The sequence below is a fragment of the Protopterus annectens genome, chromosome 10.part0 (genome assembly GCF_019279795.1).
Source record: "Protopterus annectens isolate FY-2018-M chromosome 10.part0, PAN1.0, whole genome shotgun sequence".
Lineage (NCBI taxonomy): Eukaryota > Metazoa > Chordata > Ceratodontiformes > Protopteridae > Protopterus > Protopterus annectens.
Window position 1 is genome coordinate 368,682,073 of NC_056744.1, and position 19,678 is coordinate 368,701,750.

The following is a 19,678-nucleotide window of genomic DNA, read 5'->3' on the forward strand; positions in this document are numbered from 1 at the left end:
TATTTTCAGGGTGGTGGATAATTTTATGAGCTAAGGTTAGTTGATTGATGTGTAGGAGTTTAGGGAGTTCAAGCCAATTGAGCTGTTTTTGTGACTTGTAAGAAGTGTTGGTGGCAAATTTGATGATTTTATTGTAGCAAGCTTCAGGTTTTGCAAGGTCTCTTTTACGGAGGTTTGTTAAGATTGGAGATGCATATAGGAGTGTTTATAAGTACGTGTGCCTTGGCAATTGTAGTTCTTGTACTATTTGTTAGAAATTGTTTATTTCTATATACGAGGCCAATTTTTTTTGTGAACTTTTTTGATGGCTTGGTGTACATGGAGATCGAATTTCAGGGTGTTGTCTGTTGTAACCCCAAGCAGTTTGGTATGGGTAGCTGGGGTGACCATGGATTTGTTTTTAGAGAAGATGTGGATGGTTGTAGGAGGAGAAGTGATTCTAGAGGGGTAGAAGAGCAGAAGGTTTGTTTTATTGGGATTTAGTATAAGTTGGGATTTGGTTACCCAGGCTTCTACAGACAAAAATGAGTCTCGAGTAATGGCCTGAAGTTCTTTTAGGGAAGAGGCAGAGCAGATCAAAGTGGAGTTGCCAGTGTACTGAATCATGCTGGCATGGGGAGTGGTGAAGTGAAGCTGATTGGTAAAGACAGAGAATAGAAGGGGTCCAAGGATGGGGTCTTGTGGAACCTCTAAAGTGACTTGGAAGAGGGGTGAGAGGGATTGTTGCCAACGGACTGCTTGTTGACTGTCTGTTAGGTAGCTTTGAAACCAAGTAGTAGCAATATAGCTGAGGATGTGGGAGGAAAGGACTGTTATGAGTTTACTGTGGTTGACCATGTCAAAGGCCTTTGACAGGTCAAGAAATATGGCTGATAGAAATTGGGAGTTGTTTCTGTGATGGTTAACTATGTTTGTAAAGGACAATAGGGCTGTTGTGGTACTATGTGCAGGATGAAAACCGTTTTGGGTATGGGATAGGAGATTTTGAGAGAGGAGGTATTTCATGAGTTGGGAGTGTACAACTCTTTCCAGGATTTTAGATAGAGGTGAAAGAATGGCAGTGGGGCGATAGTACGTTAGTGAGAGCTACCACCTTTGTGAAGTGGCAAGATATGAGAGATTTTCCAGATAGTTGGCACATATGCTTCTGTTATTGATCTGTTTATGAGTAAGGTTATTGGGTAGGAGATGGCTTCTGCTACAGTTTGTAGGTATTCTGCAGGCAAATTGTCAGCTGCTAAAGTGGTTGGTTTTAATTTTTTTCAGTAGTTTTCTGATGTATTGGATGGGAACTGGGTTTAACTTAAAATCGCTGGTGGTGTTATTTGGGAGTATATTATGGTTTGGTTCTGGGGGGGATAGGATTAGACTTAGTCTGGTTGTAAGCTAGCGTTTGAATGGATTCAGTGAAGTAAGTATTGAATTGGGTAGCCACATTTTCATAGTTGTTAGTTGGTTTTGGAGTGGGAGTAGTAGATTTTCCTGGTTGCAATACGTTAACTGCAGCCCAGAACTTTTGTGGATTTTTCTGATGTTTGGTTTGAATGTTTCGATAGCAGTTGGACTGATCAGCTTTAATTTGTTTAGTTTTTTTTAACTTTGTTACGAAGTTCAAGGAAATGTTGCTTAGTAGTGCTTGTTTTGTTTTTATGGAACTATAACCAGGTCTTATCCCTAGATTTGAGTAGTGATGTAGTTTCCTTGATTAACCAGGGTGCGTAATTGGACTTGACTCTGTTTCTGGGTGGTGCGTGGGTGTTAAGAATGTCAAGGAAGGTATTGTTAAAGGAGAGTACTGCATCATCCAAGGGCAGTTGTTTGAGATGGTCCCAGTAGCAATTTTTAAGGGCAGAAATAAATTTATTGGGATTTAAATTTTTTTTGGTACCTGATTATATGGAAGAAAGTTTGCTGTGTTAGATGGTTGTGGTCTCTTAGGAGAAAAGTTGGGCAGCGGTCACTCACGTTGCAGGGAGGCAGCCTGAGTGGGCTGATAGGTGGGGAGAGTTGACTAGAATCCAGTCTAGTATGGATTCACATTTGAATCACGTCATGATCTGAAAGGTGAGAGCTTCACCTCAACACATTGCTGTGTAGGTTGTTTCATTAACAGGGGACAAAAGGTACATTTGGTTCAATCAAGATAAAAGTCTAGCACAAAAAAATGTTTAACAATAGTAATATAAACATTAGGCAATGTGGAAGAAAGGCTGTAAAAGTAGGCCAGATATAATATATATATATATATATATATATCTATATATCTATATATCTATATCTATATCTATATATCTATATCTATATATATATATATATATATATATATATATATATATATATCTATATACAGTTCCCCTTCACAAGATCGAATGGATGGAGGCTCTAAATTCATAATCTCGAGACCAGAATCTCGAACGTGCATTCACTCGAAATTGTGAATGGGAGCCTGAGGTTTAGAAAAATAAAAAGTTAACTTACCTTATTGCAGGGGGCCAGGTCCCCATGTACCCTAGCAGTTTAAATGTGAATGTTCCGTTACCGCACTATAATGGAGGAAGGGAAAATCTTCCGTTTTGCGCTTACGCGTATAGCGCGGAATGGGAGATTTCCCTTTCCTTCACTATAGTGCGATCTTGGAGTAGGTATATTTAAGTAGGGGGGGTGTGCGAAAACATTTGAAAGGTGTTCATTTTTTTTTTGTCCCTTTCATATGTTCGTGTTTCTCTAAATTTGAGATTCTGGTTTCGAGTTTATGATTTTTGAGTTTAGAGAACTTCGATCATATGAAGGGGAACCATACATACTATATACACATATATATATATATATGTATATATATGTATATATATATATATATATATATATATATATATATATATATATATATATATATATATATATATATATATATATATATATATATATATATATATATATATATATATATATATATATATATATACACACATATACACACACACACACATATTATATATATATATATATATATATATCTAGTTTCACATCATAATCTTGAAATGCTGAAATACGGAATTTCAGCATTCCGAGACCATGAAGCCAAAAATTCAGAATGACAAAACTGCATAAGAGCGAATTTGAATATCTCGAATTCGCGCTTATGCATTTCCGGTACTTTGCGTGTAGTGTTATGGTGCCTGAAATTGCAGGTAAGTGAGTGTTTGTGTATGTGTGGGTAAGGGTAGGGAGGTGTAAGTGTGAGTGCTGGAATTGTTGGTGTTTGTGTATGTGTGATGTGTATTTGTGTGCGAGTGAGCGGGGAATGCCGTGGTGTGATTTTTTTTTTTTTTTTTATATGTTATGTGCGATCTCGGAGTTGGTATATATAAGTATGGGGGGTGTAGTGTAGGATTGTGTGGTTTGTATGCTGTGGGTAGAATGGTGTGTGTGTTATGCGGTGTATGGTGTATGTATGTTCATGATCGTGTGATTCGGGATTGTGGGTTTCGGTATTTTGAATAGTTGGGCTTCATGGTCTCAGAATGCTGAAATTCAGTATTTCAGCATTTTGAGTTTATGAAGTGAAACTAGATATATATATATATATATATATATATATGGGTATACATATATATATCTGGGTCTGGTATCTGGTTCATTTTGTTGAAAGCACATTTCGCAGAAACTTATTTCAGCAAGACCAAATCGCTGAAAACTAATTTCACCAAAAATAGTAGTGGCAGTGTATATGCCCTTTTCCCCACTGAAGTGCGATCCTGGAGTTAGAATATATAGTTGGGGGGGGGTGTGGGAGCCCCCCACCTAGACTGAATTATACTACACAGTTTTCTGTTGAGGGTAATTAATTACTTTTTAATCACACACACCCCATTTGGTCCTTTGGTGGAATTAAACTCGGAGAAATGTGCTTTCGATGAAATATATACATGTATGCATATAAATGTATGTATATAATTCTACATACGTACATATATATCCAGTTGTAATCCAGAAACAATAAGGTGGCAATGCCCCTTTAACAAGCACTGGTTAAGTCACATCTGGGGTTCAAAATACAGTTTGGGAATTACGGAAAGAAGCCACATTGGTGGAAAGGGTTTGATGGAAAACAAAAAGGATGATGAGGGGAACACTTGACGTAATATGAAACACTGAGAATACAATGCCTTTTTCGTCGGAAAAGAGAAGAAATAGTAATATGATACAACGATCAAAGGTGTAGCTAGGCATACTCAGTGTACACGTGTGCATTTATTTGAAGCATCTCTTGGATACTTTATTATTCAAAGGCCAAATGTAAGGGAATATTTGAGACCAAACCCTATAAATTAGACTTGTATTAAACTGCTGTATCTGCACGTTCTTTCATAAGGATTTTTTTTCCTAAATGTTCTCTATGTTATGTCGTTTATAAGTTTCATTACTATGTAATACTTTTAATGTTGTTCTTCATTTGGCCCTACTGTAAAAGCTGTCCGGTCAGACTTCCACAGGAAGCAAATGCAAATAAATGAATACATAAGCACTTATCCATGAGCCAATAAGCTTTACAGTTTCAGAAGGTTTCTTTACTGTACACAGTGCTTATTACACTAGAAGATAGTGTGAATATTTCCCAAAGTCATAAAAGTCCATGACAGTAGCTTTGTTGTATCTTATAGTCAGGGGCAGTCACACTGCTGGCCCAGGCTTAGGCAAGATTCATAACTATTTACAATGTTTTGTAAAACAGGTACATGCATGCATACATATATATATATATATATATATATATATATATATATATATATATTTATATATATATATACATATATACATGGGTCTACTTCTAAATTTTGAAGTTTCAAAACTTCTAATTTCTTATGGTTGAGACCATAAGATCAAAGTTTTGAAGCTTCAGAAATGTAAAAGTTGTGTCTTTCGGCTTTTCCCGGTTAGGGGTCGCCACAGCGGAACTCCGGTCCGCTAATGATTGGCAGTAGATTTTTACATGCTGAGTTGCCGGCCCTGACACACAACCTTCAACGAAGGTATGCCCATTCACGCATGTCTCCACACAAAAGACGCTCTAGCTGAGAATCGAACAGGACAACGTCTTACTGTGAGGCGACAATGCTACCGCAGCACCACCACCGCAGTAAGCTTCAAAATGTAAATAAACATTAAAAAAAAAAATCCTTTTTAATGTTTTTGCATGGGGGCAAGACCCCCCACACCCCCTGCTAATTAAATATACCAACTCTGAGATCACACTACAGCGAGGAAAACCGTAATTATAATGTTCGGAGCTGTAAGCTGATCTCCATTTAAACAGTACAAAGTTTCCAAACTTCAATCTTATGGTCTCGACCATAAGAAATTCAAAGTTTTGAAACTTCGTATATATATTCAAGATCTGCACTGCTTATGTTAGCAAGCAGCTTCTGCAGTTTAACACTAATGGAACATCCAAACTGCCTGGAAAGATTTGGCATTATCTTTCATTTCTATGGCTTTGTCTCATCTTCTGCAGCTGTTATGTTGTTATGCTGTTACTTTTGTCTTTACAGTCTTGATCATATTTATCAAGGTTATTAATGTAGTAAAAGCATAAAGCTCTTAATGCACGTCTGACTGGGCGTTATATTACTTTTGTAATTTTTCATGTCCAGCACAGCCCCAAGCCTTTTCACAAACATCTAGATAAATAACTGAAAAATGTCTACTGTAGCCAGTTCTGTTTTAGTCTTGAATCTGCATTTTGTGAAAAGTGAAACTCTTCTATCCCCAGGTCTGACTACTCCATGACTTGTTGTATTGAGTTACGTGTATATAGTCTTCCTTATTTAATTGACTAATATAGTTATCGCTCGTGGTGTGCCCATGCATTGTCACTGACCAGGCTCCAAGGTTCAGCAATAATTTCTTCTTCTGTGAGAGACTTTCTAAAGACAGATTAATACTGCATTGTTCCACATTTCCCCTCTAGTAACCATTTGTTTGTTTCTGTATGAACAGTCCTTTTCCCAATAGATTATGCTTTGACAAATGGAACACGGGTCTTCTGTTAAAGTGGACCAAGGTTTGATACCTGATGTAGATGCCCCTCTGGTGGTTCCTGCGAAAACATCTTGTTTGCAACTCTTATAGGCTGTGAAGAAAGCAGCATTATCTTTATTTGAATTACATTCTTTGACCAGATTCCATACAGGCATTTCTCCTGGATACCTACAGAAGCTCCTGAATACTAAAGGCCAGAAGTGTATCACGAATCACGTCAAACATTTGCATATGATTAGATCTTTGCTCAAATTTGCCAGTCTAATCTGCGATTGTGAGGGAGAAGTCTCTAGTAATATAGACTTGCTGTGTTGCTTTAGGAACACTTCGTCAAGTACTTAAATCTGTTTAGCTTTACTCGTATCTTGCTACAAATCCAATGCAGTTATTTTCAAAATTATCTGCCTAGTTTTGCATAAACTGAGTGGACTGCAATTTTTTCTTTTTTTTTTTCCCAAATCAGTAACACCTCCAAAGTTCAACTTATTTTCCAACTTTTGTATGACATTCTCTCATCAAACACAGGAGGCATTTTTGTAAGTAGAAACCAGTGTCTTCTGCAAGTGGTTGCACATATAACACCAGTCTCATACTTGGAGCCACTCACTGTAGCGATAGACTATACAGCTCCTTTGTGACGACTTTGGCTAGGATAATGTAGTTATTGAATGACGTATGAGCAGTAAAAGAATGCTTCCAACAGGCAGAGAATACTGCTTGTAATTCAGGAAATACAAACCTGAGTAACAAAGACTGATGTGGTAGGGATAGGTAACTAAGGCAGTTGGGTATTAAGAGTTTCAACGCCTGGAAATAGTGCGGTTTCAAGAAAAAAATGTATGCTATTTTTTGTTATGTGTTGCAATGGAATATACAGTTCAAGATCTCATAACCTCTCTAAGTCTTGTTTGTTTCTGGTTTCAGGTTCTGCAGGACGAGCTCAGCCATGAAAAGCTAAGAATCCAAGAAGAAATGCAGGTATTGTTTCTGGAGCAGAGTCCAGCTGATGTATTGATTGAGTAATAAAATTTTACTTCCTTTTCAGGCTTGCAAGGCCTACTGCTTTAGGATTTTCTTGCATCATGCACAGTCCATTTACAAAAGCAATTTTCTATTAGTTTCTGCATTCCAGAGAAGCAGCACAGATTTTGCTGCTTTAAACCCAGTAGCAGAATATACTTGTATATATTTCCAGATATAGTCATGCCTTCTGTTAAGAAGGTCCGCTTATTGCCATTTGTCATTGGTATAAAACCACTAACACAATGAACAATTTCAACTCTGCCTGAGTTAAATGCAAAAATACAGAAATGTAAGTAATAATAGAATAGTTCAGACTAATTACTTAGAAAACAGACTGTGTACATATGCAATTTATAATCAGAGTGTAATGTACAATATATACATTAGTTTCTAAAGTGGGTTAGTCTTCAGAACCTAGAGAGAGGAGAAGAGAATGGGAATGGAGATAGGTTAGGTGATGGGTCCTGTGTTGGAGCGGGAGAATTTGGTTTGGATGGAGAAGTGCATTTTGAGTTGCACTCTGAATTTGGAATAACTTTTAAAGACTAAGAATGCAGCTTGTGGCTGTGATAAGTCACCATTAAAATCAAAGATGTAAAAAGCCACACATATGAACCATTCAGTATAAACTGCAAAAAAAAAATAACTTTCTTGTGTGGCATAAGCCAGGGAACCTTGTTGGCTAGGCTTACGTAGGCCCTTGGGCCGATAGTCTAGTACCTACCTAGGAACCTATAAAAGACCCAGACAAAGTAGTCTTCACTCTAATATCTTATACATCCTGTAGTGGAGGGCCATAGGATTTATGCAAATAGCCCCTTAAGAACATACAGTGCTTCAGTTACATGCCTTCTGTATACTCATTTTGGGTACATTCAAGCCAATGAAACCAACCCCCCACTAGCTGTTGGCATGCATGTTGCAACCATTTTGACCTCGTTAGTATACCGTAAGTGGATTGGTTGGCTGTACTTTAGAAACACAGAGCTTAAAATCAAGCCTGATGTTCATAAACATGGGGGTGCTTGCAAAATACTCCAAATAATATCATACAAATATTCAATAACATCCAGGAGTAAAAGTTCTGAACACCTGAGATCTCCAGACCTCTGACTTTACCAAACGTTATGCCTTGCATGATCAAAACAGATTTTGACTTAAAAGCTGCAATCCTCAAACTGTGCTGTAGAGAATGCATGTCAGGTTTATGACAGTCAGCATTTTATTTAAAATAGGCAGAATTTTCAGAAGATCATCCAATTCTGTTGATGCATTTAAATACCTTTTTTTTTTTAAACAAGAACTATCTTTATTAAATTATCACATATGACTTACACAATCATACATTTATATAAATGAAAACAAACCATATTGACATAATTTTAGTTGCCAACATTATACATCACAAAGCATATTGACATAATTTTAGTTGCAAACATTATACATCACACACCATATTGACATAATTTTAGTTGAACATGTTATACATCACTTATACTCTATCCTGTCACTCAAACATTGCATAGCGCATTCAAATCCTGCCTTCTTTTAAACCCCATTCCTCCTCAGCATGTACTGTTCCCACAATTCCCATTTTTCTATATAATTTGCTCTGATGTATGTAAATACCTTAAGGAGAATTCAGTTGGTCCACTTCCTTCCATTTGATTAGTTGATCTTTAACTCCTGTAAAGCTGCAAATGCTGACATCTCTCTGTTACCCCTATGTTATGTCTGAAGGCAGACTAGTTCCTGCTCGGTGGGGTGGGCTGATTTCTCATCACGTTAACTTTAACAGCTTGCTACATTCTGATGGTACAAATAGCAGTTTCCATTGTCTGGTGGAATTTGTCTTGTAGTAAGGTGCAGCCGTGCCCTGACTGGTCCAAGCCTATTGTCTTCCCTTATTGCCACTGCATCTTCATAACTTGCAACTCTTCACTCTCTTTTTATGTGCTCTATAAGAAGAGTTAACTTTTCTTAGTTCTGCACAGATTTGCCCCCCCCCCCCACACAGCAGCACAGGATGCATACTACAGATGTATCCTTTGTCCTGCTCTCATCTCCTCAAATATGAGGTGACTTCTGCTCCCTTGCCTTCAGTTGAAAGGCTGCATGTGCCTGGGTTCTGTACCTGCTAATGCTGTGATTTCTACAATGCTTACAGAGGTTTATAAGTGATTACTAGGCTAATGACCCTAGGGGGCCTTTTTAAGCCTATACATGCTTACCAAATACATATGACAAGCTTTGATACCCTAAGGTTATTTGAAGGGGAATACGTAGGCTTAGGCATGGGTCGTCAAGCACTTAAAAGGCTGTCTGTGTCTACTTGAGACACAAGTGTCAGACCAGGGGTAAATTTTCGATTCCCCATCCTCAGGTCCCAGCCATCCAGATGTCCACGCTGCTGTTACATTGGATTAGGGAAGAACTTTGCTTCAAATGGTATAGAAACCTGTTCCAGAGAAGGGGGTGGTCTCTCGGACACACATCTGTACCTCCACATATCCTGTTAATGTTGCAGAGTGGGTAATGCTGATGCTATTTCTTTTGTGGCTGCACAATGGGTCTATCAGAGCAGGATCAAAAAATGCAATGTAGTCCATGCATAGATAGTCTCTCAGCAGTCTGTCGGAGACTGAATACAGGGATAGGAATTTGAGGCTGTCCACATAGAACATGTTATTTAGAACATATATTTTTTGTGAGGAATGTCTTTAGATGGACTAGTTGTTGTATATGCCTAGTCAGATACACACCAAAGAAGATTATGTACTCGGTGACTGGTCTGATAAGGGCCAAGTAGAGTGAGACCATAATATGCTTGGACCTAGATACTAATACACTTATTTATAAGCTGTACAATATAAAATTATTTCCTTACTATGACAAACACATGATGGTCAAAAGACAGGTCACATTCTACATGTGTCCCCAAATCCATGACCACTGGGGCTACTCTTAGGGCTATATTGTCAGTGTGGTAGTTTCCAAGGGTAGCCGTCTTTCCAAAGGATACTATTATGTATTTCTTGGCTTTAAGTTTTGAACAGTGGTTGTGCTGTCAGTTATTAGTCTGTGTCAGGCCTTCTTGGATTGTATTTATGTCATGGGGGGCTTCTGTAACTGTGCCTAGTTTGCAATCATCTGCAAATATGGTAAGCCAGGAGACCTTGACATTGACTTCAGACAATCAGATGCCAAAAAGGAATGTCCTTAGCTCCAGTCCTTGAAGGACTCCACTAGTGATTGGCCTCATTGTGGAGGCAGACTCCTTTATCCTAATGTCTTGACTCCTATCTGTGAACCAGCTGTCTATCCAGTGGGTGACACCAAACTGGGCCGGATCCATTGTCTGAGGGTATCCTATGTCACTGTTTATCATTTCCATGATAATTCTTTTCTTTGCTTACTAGACTAGTCAGACTTATAGGTTTGTAGTTACACCCCCCCCCCCAAGTGTAATGTCCTCATTGGAACACAATATCCGCCTTCAAATACATGGCCCAAGACAGTACCTCAACAAACAAAGTAGGAAAAACTCCGAAAAAACAAGAAAAGGCTAGGAAGCACGTACTACTCAAAAACTGTTACCACGTTGAAAGTAGTATTAATTTATTTCATAAAATTACATAAAATGAAGCGCTTTCCGTCATCCTCTTTGGGACAACTTCTTCAGATTAAACTCACACTTTACATCAACCTTATTTATGCATTTTCTCAGTCATGTGATCAAAGACTCTATTTCCTCAATACGAAACATTGTATCAATGTTTCGTTACAAAGTAGTGCCAACCGCTGTCTTAAACACATACACCATACACTAGTCTTCCTTAAAAAATAATAAAAATGTAATAATATATATATATTTTAATTACCTGACATTTAAATAACTTAAAATAATTAGAAATGAATTATATAAATTATATAATATAATATAATAAAATAATCACCTATTCAAGTTCTTTAATTTTAAAAGACATGCTATGTTGCAATGATCATTAAGGCCAGGTTCTTGGAAGGCATTTGTTCTAATTTGCCATGTTAATTCACGATCTTCCAATAATAAATTTAATGGTCCACCTCTTAAATCGAAATGGATTTGGTCAATGATCCTAAATTTAAATTTATGAGCAACAAAGAGTGTAACATGTTTTGCCAAAGCATTTTCCAGTTTTCCATTAACAATAGCGTAATTATGTTCGTATACTCGATCTCGGAAACGACGTTCCGTTTTCCCTATGTAAAATGCTTTACAGAGTATGCACGAAGCTAAGTAAACTACTAATTTTGAGTTACAATTTACTTTACAGTTAGTGTAATAACATTTATTTACAAGAAATTTTATACCTGTAGCCATATGTTGACACATACTACAACTGTTACAAGTAAACATTCCTACATTTCGACATGTTGTTCTTTGTTTATGGGATTCAAAAATTTGTTTTAGATTTCTGCCTTTCCTATAAGTAATTCTAGGATAATTGTTAAATAGTATAGACAAATTTTTATTATGTTTTAATAAATCTCAGTTTTTATATATAATATATTTGATAGTAGTACTATCTGAGTTAAACGTAGTGATAAAACTGCAACCAAAAGACATGTTATTTTTACTAGTGTCTATTGTTCTTTTTATTAATTGATTACTTTTTACAAGATCGCAAACTGTCTCCTTAACTTCCAAGTTTGCAACCACATCTACGTTGTACAATGTTTGACTTGTTGTAAGGAGAGGCAAAATAAATCCATCTTCGCGTTTTGTTCTCACTTCTAATAGTACAGAACTTATTAGGTCTTTTGGGTAACCTCTTTTTTGAAACATTACATCTAATAGTTTACATTCTGTGTCAAAATCACTGTTTAGGGAAATCATCCTGGCAGCTCTTATAACTTGTCCTTTAATGATTGCCTGTTTTTGTGACTGTGGGTGTAGACTACTATACTGTAAGTAAAAGTTACAAAACGTCTTTTTTCGAAAAATTTTTGAAATGTATCTACTATGGACGTCATCTTTAATTAGATTAACGTCCAAGTATTCTATATTTTTATCTTGATAGTTATAAGTAAATTAAAAAAAACTGGTGGTATTGTTTAGGTATTCTATTAAAGAAGCTGCCTTATCCTTATTACCTCGAAAAAGTATAAAAATATTGTCGAGGAACCGTGTATAATAACAGATGTTAGTCATCCATTCAGGATGTTCAAAAATGTAAGTCCTTTCCCAAAATACCATTACGGTGCTGGCAAAACTGGCTCCACATGGGGAGCCCATTGCTACACCGCATTTTTATAGGAACAAGTCATTGTAAAAAGAAAAATAATTGTTAGTGAGTACAATATCTAATAAGGTTGTAACCAAATAAATTTCGTTACGTGACACACCTTTTCTAGTAAGTGTAAGGTCTACCCATTATTCCTTCAAGGTGCGGAACAGAAGTGTAAAGATCGATGACATCAATTGTAATAAAATTAATGTCATGGTCAAATAGTGTGTTATTAATATTTTCCAAAAATGTCCATGAATCTTTACACACCTGGGGCTCGGTCTTCAAATGTTTTTTTTAATACATGGTCAACAACGTTTGCACACGCATAAGTAATCGAATTACGTCCATCAATTAAAGGACGAAACGGTGGATTAACAATGTCCTTGTGAATTTTTGGGGTTGCAAAAAGGACAGGAATTTTTGGCCAACTAATGATCATGTAATTATATAAGTTTATATCGATGTACCCTTCAATGAACAGATCGTTGCTGTAACTTTTAATACGAGAATAAGCAACATTAACTTCATTGATAGACACCTTCTCATAGGTGTCACTCTCCAAAATATTGTTAACACGCTTTTGGTAATCAAACAAGTCAAAAATTGCAAGGCCCCCTCCTTGATCATGAATTAACATGGCAAATTAGAACTAATGCCTTCCAAGAACCTGGCCTTAATGATCATTGCAACATAGCACGTCTTTTAAAATTAAAGAACTTGAATAGGTGATTATTTTATTTTATTATATTATATAATTCATTTCTAATTATTTTAAGTTATTTAAATGTCAAGTAATTAAAATATATATATATTATTACATTTTTATTATTTTTTAAGGAAGACTAGTGTATGGTGTATGTGTTTAAGACAGCGGTTGGCACTACTTTGTAACGAAACATTGATACAATGTTTTGTATTGAGGAAATAGAGTCTTTGATCACATGACTGAGAAAATGCATAAATAAGGTGGATGTAAAGTGTGAGTTTAATCTGAAGAAGTTGTCCCAAAGAGGACGACGAAAAGCGCTTCATTTTATGTAATTCTATGAAATAAATTAATACTACTTTCAACGTGGTAACAGTTTTTGAGTAGTACGTGCTTCCTAGCCTTTTCTTGTTTTTTCGGAGTTACAAAGTTTCATTAGTTCGTTTTTCCTGAAAGTAGGAAAAACTGTTATATATCACACTACACAACAGAAAGGAGAACATAAAAGTACAAGTTGTAGTCATAGGAGTCCCCCTCCCCCAGTGTAATGTCCTCACTGGTACACAATAGCTCATCCTCCATTTTCTTGTCACAAAAGCCTGTCTGAAGTCTGTGGATAATTTACGATTCTAGTGGTCCTGATAGGTCATGGTTACTATTGAGGAGGCATCATGAGATATTATCAGGACCCATGGATGCAGTGTTCTTGGGCTTGGAGAGTACACCAAGGACCTGTTCCCTAAGGATAATTATGGAGTTATGCTTGATGGTATTTCCTGTTCAGCAAATTATTTACTGCCTCTAAGGATGTGGACATAGCTGAAGAATGTCTCATGATAGTCGTTGGCCTGGGAAGCTATTTTTACCTCAAATTTGGCTTTGGTAGACTTGATTAGCCCCATGAGTTGCTTGTTTAGATTGAGGGAGATTTTGCCTTGCTTGCTATTTCATTTCCTAATATTTAAATGATTTTCCCATAGCCACCAGACTGGCTGTAGAGATAGCATGAAAAGTGCATATCCTGTGATGTATAAGGAGATAGTACAAGAGGGGGGATACAGCTGGCAAGGTTGGAGTCTGTATATCTAAAACACTTTCTCCTTCTCCCTCACCAGAAGCAAAGCAGTAGCACCAATCCCATAATCCCAAGCTGCTTCCTGACAAACAGTATTACCCCAGATGTTGATAGGTTCAGTGCACTTGCTGTTGTCTTCTCTTACCGCTTTCCTTTTAGCTCTTGTGTTAACATCTGCTGCAGCAGTCAAGCTGCTCCTTCTTGCCTTTGCATTCTGCCTCCAACACTGAGCAAATGGATGTATTACCCTTCCCCAAAGCATCTTTTCTGAGAAAAAAAAAAATCTCCCATTAAATGAATCTCATCGCATTGCCTCCTTTTTTCCTCTGAACATATAATTCTACTTTCTTGTTTTACTTGTTGCTGTTTTCCAGATAAGTATCTGCTCAATAATCACTGTTTATATATTCCTTATAATTGAATTTATACTGTAAGATTTTTCTTTTTTTGTGCACTTGCTCATCATACACTTTGTGGTTACAGTATTACTGCTGTGCACTTCCTGCGTCATCACCCCATATTGTACACCTCTGACTGCAATGTTTTCCTGTCTTGCACTTCCTGCGTCATCACCCCATATCGTACACCTCTGACTGTAATGTTTTCCTGTCTTGCACTTCCTGCGTCATCACCCCATATCGTACACCTCTGACTGTAATGTTTTCCTGTCTTGCACTTTCTGCGTCATCACCCCATATCGTACACCTCTGACTGTACTGTTTTCCTGTCTAGTGTGATATATATCAGTTCTCCTACTCTGCGTTGATGTGTATCTTCAGTCATATACTTGAAAGACAATATTGTGTTTTTCCACTATACTTAACCAGTAAAGAAATACACAAAGTTGTTGATAGCAGACAAAATCTGTCTGTGTATTCGGAGCAACCTGAAAAAGCACTTGCTTTATTTACTGAACCTCTTCCGAACGTCATAGGAAGTACTGAAACCATCGTTATTGTGACTTACTGACTTCTTCTGCAGTTCTTTTTCCTTTGTTTTATCACATTCATTAAGAAAATGCTCGCTCTCAAACTTTGTGTACTCTTGTTACTTGTCCTCTGACATCACAGATCTAATTTTGCAGTATCCACTTCTTGCAGGATAAGTACTGTATATCAGATGCAGGTAATTACCATACTGTTTGCTGTCTGTCAGGTGTAACAGATAATGCCTGGAGGCACAATTACAAAGAGTTTGAGAAGGTAAATGCACAGAAAGTATTAAGATGTTTTCTAAAGGCTCTGAAACAGCAGGCAGTAAGGATTCATTTACAGTGTGAGTAACTTGTTTATTATACTTTGCACATACTCAGTACAAGGACGGAATATGATGCAGACAGAGCTGTGCCAACGGTTATCCTTCAGCAAGTAGAGACTGAAAAGGGATGAAAAAAATTAATGTACGATGTGAGTTGAGGGGTTATCCACTGTTTTTAATCTTAAAATGTGGTGGGAACCACTGAGTTATTACATTTACAGAAGGACAACAGTATCTGTTGGAGTATCCTGCACTATTAGCAATGGAGTGTTGTACCTCCAAAAGCATTTAACTACCCAGAATAGGAAAGTTGGGGATTGGATAGAGGATGAGCCAGTAGATTTCTGGGGACACAGAAGGTAGAGGCATGAAGAAGGGGGAGGGTGGAGGCAGTGTGATTATCATTAGGTAATAGAATAGCATTGCAGATGCACTGTGGGTTGGCAGTAAGATCGTTCTGGGTCTCTGGGAGTATCTGATTACACAGGTAATTTGCAGTGCTTTCTGTCACTTTTATGCAAGAGTCCTATTCCTACCAATTTGTGACACCTGTTTACTTGGAAACTGCTGACTACTGCAGCATATGGCTAATTTTTGGGAAAGAATGCATTCATTCATTCAAACTGTAGTAACTTTTGCAGTAGTGTAGCTCAGTTTGGGAGGAACTAAGGGGGCTTTTTATATTACAATGTACTCATTGTCCCTAGCGTATAAGATGCATGCCTGTGCATATCCCTGGAGTGTGCTGCAAACTGTCCAACATTTTCTGTTCAAACAGAGATAACTGTTAAAAATGATGGTGTTTTAACTCTTACATTCCCCTGCATTGCAGCTTTGCTTTGGCAACAGATAAGTCCCTGAGCTCTTGTCTGTCCACTGTGTTTTGTAAATGTAATCCTTGGTATATTATTGATGCCACACCATGCTAGATATTGCCACAGTTAATGCTAAAATTATTTTAGAAGTATAAATGTGCCTACCTGTTCACCTTTTGCTTGATTTAGGGGCAGTTTGAGAGGTTGGAGTACATTAGTTTTAGGAGTGAAAGCTCCCTTTTACTCGGGTTCTACTGATTACATCTTTTGTTTAATAATTGGAATGTACTGTCTTCTTACGGATTACATCTTTTGTTTAATAATTGGAATGTACTGTCTTCTTTTGTTTAATAATTGGAATGTACTGTCTTCTTACGGATTACATCTTTTGTTTAATAATTGGAATGTACTGTCTTCTTACTGATTACATCTTTTGTTTAATAATTGGAATGTACTGTCTTCTTTTGTTTAATAATTGGAATGTACTGTCTTCTCTTCTCCTTAATACTGTCTCCATTTTATCTTAATTGGAACTGTTTTTTATATCTGGATTATAGCCACTGCTATTTTTATCTAACGGCATACTTTTTTTTTAATGTAACTTAGTCTATATTAATGGCTTCATTCTGCTGGCATTAAAGCATTAACTATAACGCTGTCCTGTATTGTAGTTTTGTTCCGTTCTAACTTGTACTTCATACTCACAGGAATTTTTAGGTATTTTGTTGAAACAAAAACTAAAATAAATAAAGCTGCACCTGAAAAGGTTCAGGGACTAGATTAATGATGAAATGAAAGGCATTTTAATTTGCATGTAATCTCCGTGAACAAGAAGAAAAACAAAGAAGTGATGTGCTTGTACTGTAGCAATTTCTGAGTTAGTGTGGTTGTGTATAAGTAACACACCAGTAAGAATAACCAGAAGAAGGTGTAGAAATAAATGCTTTGCATTTTGCACCTTTTCATATATTGTGGCTGTCTTTGTAGGCAGAGAATTTTTTTCATCGGGTTCTTGTACTTATGGTATGGTAATGCTTTCCTTAAAGGTCCCCTTAGAATTTAATCAGTTTCGTAAGTCATCTGTAATTTGTTTTTTTCCATCTACATTTTGATTGGGATGGGATGGTAGTACTATTTGCTTCCATTTAGACTTACAGAGTTGGTTTTCATTTGACCATTCAAGAACAAATACTACTTTAGAAATGTAGTGGGGAAGCCCACATAGAATGACCACTTTCACTAAAGGAGCAGAGGATCATTTCAGGAATACTTGTAAAGATAATCATAGAATCCCTCCTGCAGGAAAGCAGTTGACAGACTGAAAGCTTTTAAGAGTACTAGACCCAAGACAGTATAAATTCATAATAGAAATGTTACGATGAACAGATGCAACAGAGGTCTTTGAGTAACCACACTCTTAAATCAGAAAAGTGTTTGCAAACACATTGTAGCAAGACATTTCATGCACTGTGACCCAGGGTAGTGGTGTAGGCAAAAATTACTCGAGCAATAGGACACAGAAGGTCAAGGTAAATGGAATCCAGTCATTTGAAGAAGTGGTGACCAGTGAATACCACAGGATTGCGTAGTGTGCCCATTTCTTTGCCCTGTCTTTGTAAGCAGAACTGGAGAAAACGTAGGGGAAAGTTTTTTTTTTTTTACTGACATCTGACATAGCTATTTCACAGAGCAAATGAGAAAGGTGTAGAAAGGATAAGAGGAAACATGGCAAAGTTGGATGACTGTTCTGAAGTATGTCTGATTAAATTTTACTATGCTGTAAGTCACCTGGGAACAAAAATCTCAGGACTTGGGGCATGCAGTTGGAAGAGAAGTGCTAGCAACAAGAAATGTTAAAAGGCCATAAGGTAGTCATGTTAGATAGCTGTAAATGTAAGCAATGCTGCAGCTAGGAAGGCACAGGAGAAGTGACATTGCCATTATAACAAAGTGCTGTAATCTCACAACCTACCTGGAAAACTGTGTGTATAGTTGGGCATGGAGGATAAGAGATTCTCTTAACTACTTTAATGATTATGTAGATTCCAAGTTGCTACTATTACAGAAAGAGGCCAAGATACACAAGAACAAGAAGGCACCAACTGAATGTTTATATGGTAGGGAGCCCAAAGGAGACGCACCTAAGTATTATTCCAGAGAGGGAATAGTAAGCTTGCTTGTTGAGAGTGTAAGGTTAAAAAAAAAAAAATCAAGAATGTTTAGGACAAATGTAGAGCAAGTCATGGGAGGGATGGGAAAATTGAGCTAAGATGTTTGGTAATTAGGATCTACAGCTAATCCAGTAAATTAGGAAATTGTTACCCGATTTAGTTGCATCTTCACTGTTTTTGTTTGTTTTGTATTTAAATCAGGGGTATACTGATAGGCATATGAGACAATGAGCCAGTGCTACTGTTTTAGAAAAAAATGCTACTTTAATGTAAACTGGCTGCAGACAGAGCTTATGGGGGTCCACATCCAAGAGTGGGAATGCGCTGCCAAGTAAGCGAGTGATAAGTGATTCGTTGGCAATCAACATCGTGCCTGGCTGAAATACTTGAAACTCACTCAGTGTTCTTTTCTCCCCTCTGCAGGTTTTTCAGAGACCAGTAGAGGATGCCACCTCCTCTTTTCATTTTGTGTTCTGTGCATTTTATGGGTTTATTGCCTGTTGTTGTAGAGGTATCATAAGGTAGAAATGGAGCACTTTTTGGTTTGGGTTTCATCAGTGAAAAGTGCCATCTGTTTCCAATTTCTCTTCCTTGACATTTGGGCTGTCCACTGCTCCTATGGTATTTACAAATGCTTAGCTGTAGTCATGCCCAGTTAAGACTGAAGGGCATCTTTAACCATATTTGTATTACTTCCTAATGCAGGCTATATCACAGGAAGACCTCTGGGAGCTTTTTACTTTTTAACCAGTTTGGGGAACTTCCTCAAGTACCAGAAGTTCATTCTTCTCCCAGTCAATAGGAAGATACTTAAGGAGCACCATAACAGACAGACTGTCTCACTACTGAGAGGTCATGTAACTGCTGCATTCTTTTTCATACCCGGTACAAGGAAGAGTCAAATGAAAGCTACAACCACACACACACACACACACACACACACACACACACACACACACACACACACACACACAGTGCACAGGGATACATATTTGCTTACATCTCATTGGACATTTGGCCAGGTTGCACAGGAGGAAGACCCAGTGGTACCTGACAAACCTAAGTCTAAAATACCTCCACTCATTGCAGAGGCTCATGTCCCTGACCTCTTCTGCTCAGAGAAGGTTTGGGTGCTGGGCAAATCAAGCAGACCAATTCAGAGATACTATCTGTGGTCAGACAGGGGGTCCCAAACCCCGACCATGGATACTGTGGACAGTCAGAAGAGAAACAAATAAATCAGTGTCAGAGATTTTGGGTCTGGTCTATACCCTTCATATATTCAACTTAAGTTGACAGCCAACACTCCTCATGAGGAT

The 19,678-nt window shown here is 37.4% G+C and overlaps 1 protein-coding gene and 1 long non-coding RNA gene across 3 annotated transcripts in view; one reads left to right on the top strand and one right to left on the bottom strand.

Moving 5' to 3' along the window:
* LOC122813133 (phosphodiesterase 4D interacting protein) overlaps positions 1-19,678 on the top strand; it is a 1,898,306-nt gene that overhangs the window by 927,483 nt on the left and 951,145 nt on the right. For both annotated transcript variants that reach the window (XM_044085281.1, XM_044085280.1), the window contains exon 9: positions 6,964-7,017. In XM_044085281.1, the coding sequence (XP_043941216.1) occupies positions 6,964-7,017 (54 nt within the window). The remainder of the gene's footprint in view (positions 1-6,963; positions 7,018-19,678) is intronic.
* LOC122813134 overlaps positions 1-19,678 on the bottom strand; it is a 218,752-nt gene that overhangs the window by 135,281 nt on the left and 63,793 nt on the right. The gene's annotated exons all lie outside the window — the stretch shown is intronic.